The sequence below is a fragment of the Tasmannia lanceolata genome, unplaced genomic scaffold (genome assembly GCF_043159265.1).
Source record: "Tasmannia lanceolata isolate RefF3 unplaced genomic scaffold, GAP_Taslan_0.1 ptg000006l, whole genome shotgun sequence".
NCBI classification, from domain to species: Eukaryota; Viridiplantae; Streptophyta; class Magnoliopsida; order Canellales; family Winteraceae; genus Tasmannia; species Tasmannia lanceolata.
In genome coordinates, this window is record NW_027518683.1 from 49352841 (window position 1) to 49363984 (window position 11144).

At 40.8% G+C, this 11144-nt stretch overlaps 1 protein-coding gene across 1 annotated transcript; it reads right to left on the reverse strand.

Annotated features, from left to right (window-relative positions):
* Positions 1 to 3329: 3329 nt before the first annotated feature.
* On the reverse strand, positions 3330 to 8256 carry FLS2 (Leucine-rich receptor-like protein kinase family protein). The gene is made up of 2 exons (XM_077383459.1): positions 5028 to 8256; positions 3330 to 4194 (listed from the first exon to the last, which is right to left on the reverse strand). The coding sequence occupies exons 1-2, from the start codon at positions 8158 to 8160 to the stop codon at positions 3806 to 3808; spliced, it is 3522 nt and encodes a 1173-aa protein (XP_077239574.1). The 5' UTR covers positions 8161 to 8256; the 3' UTR covers positions 3330 to 3805.
* Between the last annotated feature and the right edge of the window lie 2888 nt (positions 8257 to 11144).

The window sequence follows — 11144 nt, forward strand, 5'->3', positions numbered from 1 at the left end:
GATTGCTGTTAATTTTCTTTAGATACTAGAATCCCCTTTTCTTGTAGGGCGATGAAGGTGATAACCCAAGCCCATCCTAGGAGACTTGCCCAGTCTTGCTAGCAATTTTCTCTATCCTGCCTCTGTGTCTAAGAGACTTACCCATTCTCATTCTCTTACTAAACCTCCTCTTTGTGCGTCTTTTGGTTTTGGGAGAACACCCTACTCGGCTTGGCATCATACCCCTACCCTTATGGGTATTGGGTTGCACATTTGTTGCACCCTAGGGCTAGGTAGTTGTCCGGCCCGGCTGGGTGTTTTACCTTTGCCAAATATGCACAAGGTCTCTTTTTCCTTGTTAGCATTTTTCTCTATCTCATTCTCTTACTAAACCTCCTCTTTGTGCGTCGTTTGGTTTTGGGAGAACACCCTACTCGGCTTGGCATCATACCCCTACCCTTATGGGTATTGGGTTGCACATTTGTTGCACCCTAGGGCTAGGTAGCTATCCGGCCCGGCTGGGTGTTTTACCTTTGCCAAATATGCACAAGGTCTCTTTTTCCTTATTGCTTGTGAGCTTTATCTTAGTTTGATAGTCCACTAGCATAGGAATCCGTCCTTAGTCTAGAGAGTCAATCCTCTTGTTCAGGAATCAAATTCTATCATCATAGGGGTTAGGATTCTATCCTACCTCTCATCAAATCATGTGTTTTTCTATCCGCTCCTGCAAGGTATAGGATGCTGTCCAACCCTTGCAGAGCTGTGTTTCTGTTCTTTTCCCTCGCAAAGCATAGGATGCTGTCCAACCTTTGCGGGATATTCAGGAGTCTGTCCTCCCCTTATGATGATAGGATTTGTCCCCCTTGAGTCAAAAACACTTAAAAATAACAAAAACATCTGAAAACCAAAAATCTCAAAAAAATCTTGAGTCATTAGGAAAGTAGTTAGGATTTCTTCTCCGAACTACGTTGGCTTGATCCCTTTCAACAGGGTACGTACTGCAGCTTGGGATCCGCATCCCAAGTCCAGCCAAACCTTTAAAAATAAGCATTTTAAATCTTTCAAAATTACAAAAATCTTTCAAAATATTATTTTTTCGAAAGGATCTTCCTCTAGAGTTAGGAGGTTGTCCTAGTTAGAGAGTTTTTGAGTCGGGATTTGCTCCTTCGTTCGTTGTTTGTTTGTTGTGTGTTTTATTTGTTTGTGTTAGAGTTAGGAGTGAGTCCTAGCTAGGAGTTTTACGCCTCCGTCCGGTCAGTTGGCGATCCACATCGCCAATTGATTACTAGGTCTAAGATGCGATAGATCCTACTGTTTTTCTTAGGATATACAGCCTAGCTACACATAGATTATAGGAACCACCTGCATTAGCTTAGGGCTAACCTGCATTTAGTTAGGGCATATAGGGTGTCCTAAAATCTACAATCCATTGGAATTTAAATAATCACACAAGAAGCTTTAAGAACTAGTCCGATCTTTTAGATCGAGTCTAGGATAGAGGTCTATATGTCTTAGGCATCATAGCTTAGAATAGGTGCGAAGAACTACGTTGTCTTGATTCTCGTGGAGGCGGGGATACGTAGGCTTCTTTGGATGAACATCAGATCATCTAAAGACTCGGGCCTAGGTATTGATTAGAGTCTTAGGGTTGTATGGTATCGAGTCATTTTCTATGTTTTGCAGTGTTTTCTTACTTTATTGCGCAGACCTTATGCTTTTAGCTGTAGCATGCATGTGTTTGCACACCAGAACTTAGACACCAATTTAGGTTTGACATTCATAACCTAGTTATTCTCAGGTGACACTTTTATTTCTTTTATGTGTGTTTATTATTCCTCCGAGACATGCATGATTAGATAGACGTCTTCTCGGAGATTTGTGTTCCCATTTCATATGATTTTCGCCCAAAACTCTTCAAAATTATTAAGTAAATGGCATAAGAGACCAGGTGTTTGCACTTGGGCGGATGAGGTGCTCTTTAGACCTTCCGAATTCGTAACCAGGCACGAACCTTATTTTATATCTCTGGTTATCCGTTGCAACAGAGCATAGTATGGGATCCAGGGCCCATTTGCTTTTTTTCCTTAGATGGCGACTCTTCTTTGTTTAAGGTACGCCTCGAATCTGGGCTAGTCCCCGAATCGAGAGGTATCTCACCTTTTTATCGCCACTCATGCTGTGAGGGGCATTCTTCTTTCGAGAGTTCCTTGGTAGAGCTCTCCATTCACGTGGATGATCCATAGAGACCTTAGCGCGTGGGGCTCGTCCCTCACCGCCGCCTCTCTCGGATCGGGGTCCACACTCCAACGTTCAAAGAGTGTGATCAAATGGGTTGTGTCCCTTCCCCCAACGGTCAAGTGACAAGGGGGTGCGATCCACACCATAGATGGTTGATCTAACGATGACTGGGTTGGAGAGAGGTTTTACTCAAACCAACAGTCACCTCTAGGATCGATCAGGACCGTTCAATATCAATGGGTGCGATCTAACGGTCAGATTTCAAACATTCTGGAAAGGTGCCCTGTAGAGGTGTTTTTCACACTGAAAAGAAACCAGGTGGTCTACAAAATGTGCAGAATTCGGTCATTTCATATAAAAAAACGAATTGGCAATTCTGGCAGACTTTACACTCTCTTCTACACTCCTACAAAATCCCCAAGTATTTCTACATACGTTTTTCTTTTGTTTACTGTTCTAGATACTGTTTTTCTGCAGAAACAGTATCTAGAAATTTCTCTAAGGCTTGAAATTTTGGAAGGGCATTTCGGGTTTGATTCCGCTAGTGCTACGCGTCATCAAACATTTGTAGGGCTTCCCTACTAGGCTTCATTGTATCTTTGAGGCAATTTGCGGATCCCCTTTGCACACTACTAGTGGGGCGAATCTCGTCTTAAGGAAAGTGATATCACGCCTTGAAGCAACAAGTTTCTGTTTTCTATCAACAACAGTACCCTCAATTTTTTCCAACAAACTCTTCCTGGATACTCATCAGGGACTTCAATGTTGTGAGATATGATATTGAAAGAATTGGCAGCAGCAGTCACAGTGTTTCTGAGATGGAAGAATTCAATAGCTGCATCACTAACTGTACTCTCTCTGATATTAGATCCAATGACCACAGCTGGACATGGACTAATAGATCTACGGGAGTTGGCCTATGTGTTTCACCATTGCACAGGCCTGGCGCACCCCACAAAAACTCAGTTTTAAATCTTAACAAAGAAGAAAATGTATGCTTAGGATTTTTTCCTTTGGGTATCCGAGTCATGTAAACTGTAACATCTTTGATTGATCTTCACCATTCATCTTATAAGATAGTCAAACATGGGGACTATCAGATGGACATCTTGGATCAATCAATGTAATGGGAAGAAGACTTTAAAAATGGGGGCTGGTTAAGCCATCCTTAAATTAGACACTTCCGCCCAAATGGATGGCAATATCTGCACCATTCACACCCTCCTAAACAAGACTGTAGACGGATAATGGGTAATCAAATATCCAGGGATTAGTTACAAACAGAGGGATTTTCACTTTCATGTCCCAAACAGGTTCTAAACTATAATTGAAGGAGGCCTAAAACAAAACAAATTTGCATCACAAATGATTGAAAAAGACGGAAACTAGCATTGTTCATCTGATTATAGTTTACAGCTTTGCAGGGGCGGAGCCAGGAATTAACAGTTGGGGGGGCCGGATTAATTTACACTGTTCTGCACTGGTCATTGGGGGGGCCATGGCCACTAAACTAGTTAGGCATGCATGTATAGCCATGCACCCATAAAAGGAATTTTGCAAGTCATGGGGGGCCATGGCCCCCCTCAAGCTATATGTGCCTCCGCCCCTGCAGCTTTGAGATCTCAGTTTGATGTCTGCTTCCTGCCTGAATCTTAAGTAGCAAAGACAACACCTCGTTCATGTCTGGCCGATCCTCAGGAGCTGAGCTGGTGCAATCCAATGCCAATTCGAGGAGTGCCACAATCTTCTCTCCATCCTCTAGGATTGTTACATCCGAAACTAGATCCTGGTCTACCACACGAAGAACACTGTCGGGTCCATTTTGAAGGGCCTTCTGCACAAATTGTGTTAAAGTGATTGGCACCCCATTATCTTCTATGGTCCCCGTTGGCCTTATTTTGGTTAGGAATTCCATCACAACTATGCCAAAACTGAACACGTCTACCTTCGTCGTCACCCTACTCATGTATGCAAACTCTGAACAACACAGTAGATATGAATTAGTATCAAGATAACTGAACAACAGAATTATACTTGTTAGAGTGGAATTCAATCTTTCTTAGAGTCCTAGGTTGATATACGGAAAGTTTTAAAAAGAATAACAACAATAATAAAGATTGAACAACCTAATGGAATGTGAAATAAGCAGTGAGACTATAGGCTCTTTGGATACCACCACCTCTTTGGAAGACATTAAGTATATACTTTCTGCAACAGTTTTTTTTTTTTTTTGAATGGCAATAGACACAAACTTCGTCGCATGCATTTTTTGTGGTTGACATCAGCTATATACAATTGAGTAATGATAGAACTTGCAAAAAACCAGTTACGAGGGTGCTCCGATTGGTCCTTGTCAAAAAAGAGCATTCAGTGCAGTTTAAATTGTATAGTTGTCAACACCATTTTCTATTTTTCCGCATGCACTTTCATGAGATGGACCAATAGGGGCACCCTTGTAACTGGTTTTTGCAAGGGCGCCCTTCAGTCAACCATGATTTGCAATGAATTATGTTTAACTTCATAAAAACAATTGCATATAAGATTATATGCAAATAATTTAGAGGCATCCAAAAGGCCCTAAGCTCGTCAGCAAGAACCAAAACAACATACTGCCTAACAAAAGAGAGAATAAGATGATGACAGTAAGACAATGCAATGGTAAGTAAATGTGTAGTTTTATTGATTTGGGTGAATAGATATTAAACCAACCGAAGTTTCAGTTTGAGAAACAAATTACACTTTCATAAAGACATAAAATATGCATGCATATAGACAGGCATTCAGGGGGGAAAGGGATTGAAAAGAATTACCAGGTGCCAAGTAGCCAACAGTGCCTTGGAAAGCAGAAGAAGAGGAGAGGCTGCTCCCATCCTGCAAATGAACACCAAGCACTCGAGCAGTCCCAAAATCGCTCACGTGTACTTCCCAGTCTTGATCCAACAGAATGTTAGAAGGCTTCATATCACAATGAACAATAGGAAAGTCATAACAAGAATGCAGGTAAACCAAACCATTTGCGATAGAGATACAAGCATCCAGCCTCTTGGAGAACGTCCATCGCGATCGATCTCTTTCCGAATCATGTATAATGCTTTCCAAGCTACCATTCTCCATGAATTCCAAAACCAAAGCTTTGAACTTCCCACTTTCCCAAGCATAACCCACCATCTTAACCAGGTTCTTGTGCCTCAATTGGCTCAAGGTCTTCAACTCGGTATCAAAGCATTTATCAGACTCTGTAGAGAACTGCTGCAAATTGAGTTTCTTAACAGCTACGATTTGCCCCTCTTCCAATCTCCCCATGTAAACAGTGCTCAAAACACTCCTTCCAATCACGCCGATGGCATTGAAGAAATCAGTAGCAATCTCTAAATCCATTTGAGTAAATCTCTTCAGAGTTGGTGCTACTGAATATGCCACTCCTGAATCATTTGGGCCTTCTGTTTTGTGTTTTCTTTTGATTCGGCCGAGGATTAAAATCACAAAAACCAGCAGTAATAATAGAATAACAGAAGATAACACTACAAGAATTAAGGTGGCCTTCTTTGAGAATCGATGTGAAGTAGATTTCCCATTTCCATCACTACAGGGCCTCAGAAAATTTGTTCCACAAAGAGCATAGTTCCCTTCCAAACTAGATATGTTGATGTTTCTAAACACACCCATGTTGGGAACAGGACCTTCGAGTTGATTAAAGGAAAGATTAAGGTGTTTCAAGCTGGAAAGGTTCCCAAAGCTCTCAGGGATCCTGCCGCTAAACTCATTTTCAGAAAGATCGAGGGAGTTAAGAGAGTTCAGTTTTGCTACTGGTAGCTCACCACGTAACCTATTGTGAGAAAGGTTTAAGCTAGTAAGCATACCATGCTCAAAGAAAATACCAGCAGGAATCTGACCAGAAAGCATGTTTCCAGACAGATCGAGAAAAAATAGATTTCGGCAGCCCTCAATTGTTGAAGGGATGCTTCCTGAGAGATTATTGTTTGAGATGTCAATGGCCTGAACCATTTCCATCCCACCAAGCTCAGGTGGAATTGAACCAACCAAGAAATTGTTTGATAAATTTAGATATAGTTGCATGTTCTTCAGGCTTGCTATCACGGATACAGGAATAGATCCTGTAAGATGATTGTGAGAGAGGTCCAAGCTTAAGAGGCCATTGAGATTACCCATGCTTGTTGGGATGGAGCTAGTAAACATGTTTCCATGGAGATCCAAGAGAGTAAGTGATTGAAGTTTCGAGAGAGCTTCTGGAATTGAACCGTTGAGTCTGTTGAGCTGCAGCTCAACTCGAGTAAGCATTTTCAACTCAGAAATTTGATCGGGAATCACGCTTTCAAACGCATTCTGTTGCAGCAAAAGTCCTTGAAGAAGAGAGAGCTTTGATATTTCCAAAGGAATCTGACCTGAAAAATGGTTTCCACCAAGTTCTAAGGAGAACAACATGCTTAAATTCCCAATCTCCCGTGGGATTTCTCCCATAAAATTATTCAAGAACATCATCAAACGCCCAAGATTGGTGAGTTTACCAATACCAGGTTTCAGTAATCCACTGAAATTGTTTCTTGCCAAATCCAAAGAAAAAAGTTCAGTGCAATTGAATAGGTCCTCTGGAATCTCCCCAGACATTTGATTGCGTCCTACAGATAAGAAAGTCAGATTCCGCAATGATCCCAAACCCATGGGAATCTTCCCAGTTAAACTATTGAGAGCCAAGCTTAGGTTTACAAGATGGGAACAATTGGTGATGCTAGAGGGAATTGGACCATCCAACCCATTGTTAGATAGAAGTAAAACATTCAATTTATAAAGCGACCCGATGTTAGATGGAATTGGTCCACTCAGGGAATTCTGGCTCAGAGCCAAATACGATAAATTTGTCAAGTTCATCAGTGAGGAAGGGATTTCCCCTGTTAATTTATTCAAATGCAGGGTCAGTCTTTTTAGATTTCCCAATGACCCGAGTTCGAAAGGTATACTTCCAGTTAACTCATTCTGTGCTAAACCAAAGAGGATTAATGATTTACACAACGAAAGGGTTGCAGGAATTGTAGAAGATAACCTGTTATTGTGTAACATTAGAACTTGTAAGTTGAGCAGCTCTCCAAGCTGAGAGGGGATACTGCCTGTTAATTCGTTGCTATACAGGGTCAATTGGGTGAGGTTCTTACAATGGCCTAGTTCGGGCGGGATGCGCCCAACCAGTTGATTCTGGAACAGCTGCAATACCTCTAAATTCAGAAGATTCCCAATTCCAGAAGGAATTAATCCAGACAGTTGGTTTTGACTCAAATCTAAAGTTGTCATACCATGTAAACTACCAATGGATACAGGTATAGAACCTACTAATTCATTTGTGTAAGCTACAAATAATTGAAGATTGAGCAAATTACCAATATCTGATGGGATTGTGCCAGTTAAGTTGTTTGATACCATCCCCAACGCAGTCAAAGCTGTGCAGTTGCTTATGCTCGTCGGGATGCTCCCTTCCAAGAAATTACTCCCCAGATCCAAGATTTGTAAGCTTTTCAAGTTTCCAAATTCGGCCGGAATTGTACCCGACAAAGAATTTCCATAGAAAACTAACTGGTTAAGCAGCAAGCAAAGCCCAAGTTGTGCTGGAATCGATCCAGTGAATGAATTCGAAGATAAATCGAGAATTTGGAGGCTCGAAAGGTTTCCGAGGAACGGGGAGATTACTCCTTTGAGTTGTTTCTCGGGCAGAGTAATCGAAACAACGCTGATATTGGAAGGATCACAGGCAATGCCAGACCAGTTACAGTAATGATTTCCATCTGCCCAATTAAGCAAAGCACCAGATGGGTCATTGATAATGGAATTTTTGAAGGCTTTCAAGGCCTCAACATCAACATTGGAACTTGGCTTCACTGATAAAAGAGAAGAAGAAAGCAAGACTAATAGCGAAATTGCAACCCAATTGGCCATTTCTTTGTGAAATCAGCTAATGAATGTAGAAAACTCAACCTCCGTATGAAACTTTATAGCAGTGTTTAAAAACGCGGATGCGATGCGGAACGCGGCCGAAGAAAATTCTTGTCGACTCGGCGCGGACCCGGCCTAGAATGCGGTCGACGCGGCCAAGTCAATTGAGTCTAGTTTTTATAAAAAAAAAATGATAATAACTCATCTTGTATTTTATTAATTAACATATGTCAAAAAGTTATTACAATCCTAAAAAACTCTCACAAGCCAATTTATTTAAAAAGAAAAGGCAAGCTGGGTTATTGCAACAATCTGAACCGTCCATTGATTTGATATTTGGCCCCTTTTCTTCCCCGGACCAGCCCCCTCTAGTGCACTTGTGATTACTCTTTTACACTATTAGGGGTTCCCAAGAAGAAAAATGGGTGAATGCCATTTCCCTAAATGTATTATGTTTTTGCAGGAATATATGATTCTTTGGTCCACCCCCTTCTAGTGTAAAAGTATGGCCATAAAAACTCTTGATGGAGCTGGCCAAAGAAAGAAAAGGGCGTGGATATATCACTTCCTAATATCTAATGAAGGTCAATGATGGAAGGTGTGAGAGGATGGGACAAAGAATGCACTTTTGCCCCACTTATTCTTCCTACCTATTAACGTACACCCTATTCTTCCTATACATCTTAGGCATACAGAGAAAGTCAGAGCACATTTACTCTAAAATGACTAGCTTATGGTGGTAGGCATCATGAGTGATATATTAGCACCTTGTTTTTACTTGGTACAACCTCTTCTTGTATGTTTATGATCACTCTTTTACACAACAGGGTGTTGTCCCGTGTAAAATAATGCTGAATATATTACCTGCCATTTACAGCACTAAAAAATTTCAAATCCTGCCAAAGGTTTTTAGGGTTTTGCTATTTTCTAAACTTGGTGTGAATGAAAGATGATCCCATGATCGAACGGTTCAGATTTCAAGTGTTTTAACCATTCGAATAAAGCATTATCGTTCTCCTCTTACCTCAAACTAGAAACAAGCAAGAAACGAACTAGCATGCAGCTTTTCTTTTGCCACGGCGACGATCTAGAAATCAGACGATGAAGAGGGCTTTTAATGGGATGGAGGAGAATGGCCTTAAACCTAAATTTATAGGTATGAATCTAATGACTTTTTAGTGGAACAAATCTTGTTTTTTTCTCTTTTTTTACAAGGTGGGGGAGTCACGAAACAGTGATGGCCGCTAGATTAGTGTTCAACTCGGCAAAACTCAACCAGACTCGGCCCGGACTCGCCGAGTCTGTGACTCCTGAACGCGGCCATCACTATTCCACGTCGACTCTGCCGAGTTCCGAACCGAGTCGACGAGTTTTTAAACACTGTTATAGTGCTCGAAAGAGACCCAAAATTTTCAACCCTGGTAAACAAAGTGTGAAAATCATCATTGGGGACAGAGGCAGTTCTTTGAGATCTTCTAGTATCATTTTAAAATCTTTCAATTAAAAAACTGGAGCTATAAAACCCAATTGACATTCTGAAAACAAAAGGTTATAGAAGTCAAATTCTTCAAGTGGACTTTAATTCTCTGCATGTGAACACAAAAAACAAACATGGTTTGGATGTGTGGTTTTCAAAAGGTGATAACAACTCATCTTTGGATGAGGAGAAGGGGAACATCCCATCATGTTTGACTGGGGAGAGTTTAAAGAAGAGTAGATGAGAGTTGTAGAATAGGGACAAATGAAGACAGGTTGTTTACACTTTAAAGATAGCAAGAATCGAAGATGACGAAAGAGAGGAGTTCATTTATGGCCAGTATACAAAGAAGAAAGAGGTCTGAAAAGAACACGGGCTTGCATATGTCGGCTGTCTAAACATAACTGAAATCTTTTTGTGGGATAAGATTTGTTAGGGACCATTCGCCAACCTCATATGAATTAAATGAAGGGGAAAATATATTTACACCACCTCAACTTTCATTCACATTCAAGGATAACCATGTAGTTTCAAACTCATCGACTACACCCGTGACTTTTCAATGTGTATAAGGTAGACCCTCTCTTTTGAAACACTATCAATACTGATTAAGATCTCGTCTCTAGAGAACCTTCTCTAGTCCGTCGAATAAAAATATAGAGGGCCCACATTGCTTGGATGATCCAAAACATTCATTTGAGGGGCTCTGACATAGATAGGGTGTGCCCAAAAAATCAGCTCCATAAGAGCATCTTAACCTTGGGATTTGTGGATGGGCCGTCAATTGAGGAGGTCTACCTTATACACATTGAAAAGTCAGAGGGTGTAGTTGATGAGTTTGAAACTACATGGTTATCGTTGAATGTGCAAGAAAGTTGAAGGGGTGTAACTGTATTTTTCCATTAAATGAATGAAACAAAATCTGAGCCTGTCTTGTCAAGTGTATTCTTATAAATGAGAAAGCAAAATGATATTTATAGGGGAGATTTTATATGATGTGTGGCCCTAGCACGTATTTCTCTATAAATTCGAGGGTTATGATTATCCTATGTGTGGCATAATACAGCTGGGATATAGATGGGATTTTTGACAAAGGGTGGAAGAACTTAACCCACGATTCCGCCTTTATATATAGTAGTTAGATTTTGAGTCCAATAATTAGTTTTGGGTTCACAATTGTTTCTCAAAATCCAGAACGAAGAGATTCTAAGAAATGGAATTGGATGATAAATCCAATTCTTGATTCTGGCAATCCAAAACCACCCTTACACGAATGCTACAAAGCATGTCGAATGTTGAAATTTTCACTTACAAACACCCTTTGGGCCCTCATGTGGTGGAAGGACGGGATCGGATCCTTTGACAAGTTGGTGAGCACAAGTCCAATCCATTTTTCATTGGCCTCATCTTGATTCAATTATTCTGGTTCCTTGATCTTTAAGGCCTTCTTTAGCTTTGGCAAGAGAAGCTAAGGTGTTGTTTGAATGTAGGAACAGTTTTTCCGTGAGAA

Coding starts and splice junctions, on each gene's coding strand:
- FLS2 (XM_077383459.1), bottom strand. CDS start 8,160: ATGGCCAATTGGGTTGCAATTTCGCTATTAGTCTTGCTTTCTTCTTCT. Junction 4,195..5,027: donor TGTTGGCTACTTGGCACCTG/GTAATTCTTTTC, acceptor TGTGTTGTTCAG/AGTTTGCATACATGAGTAGG.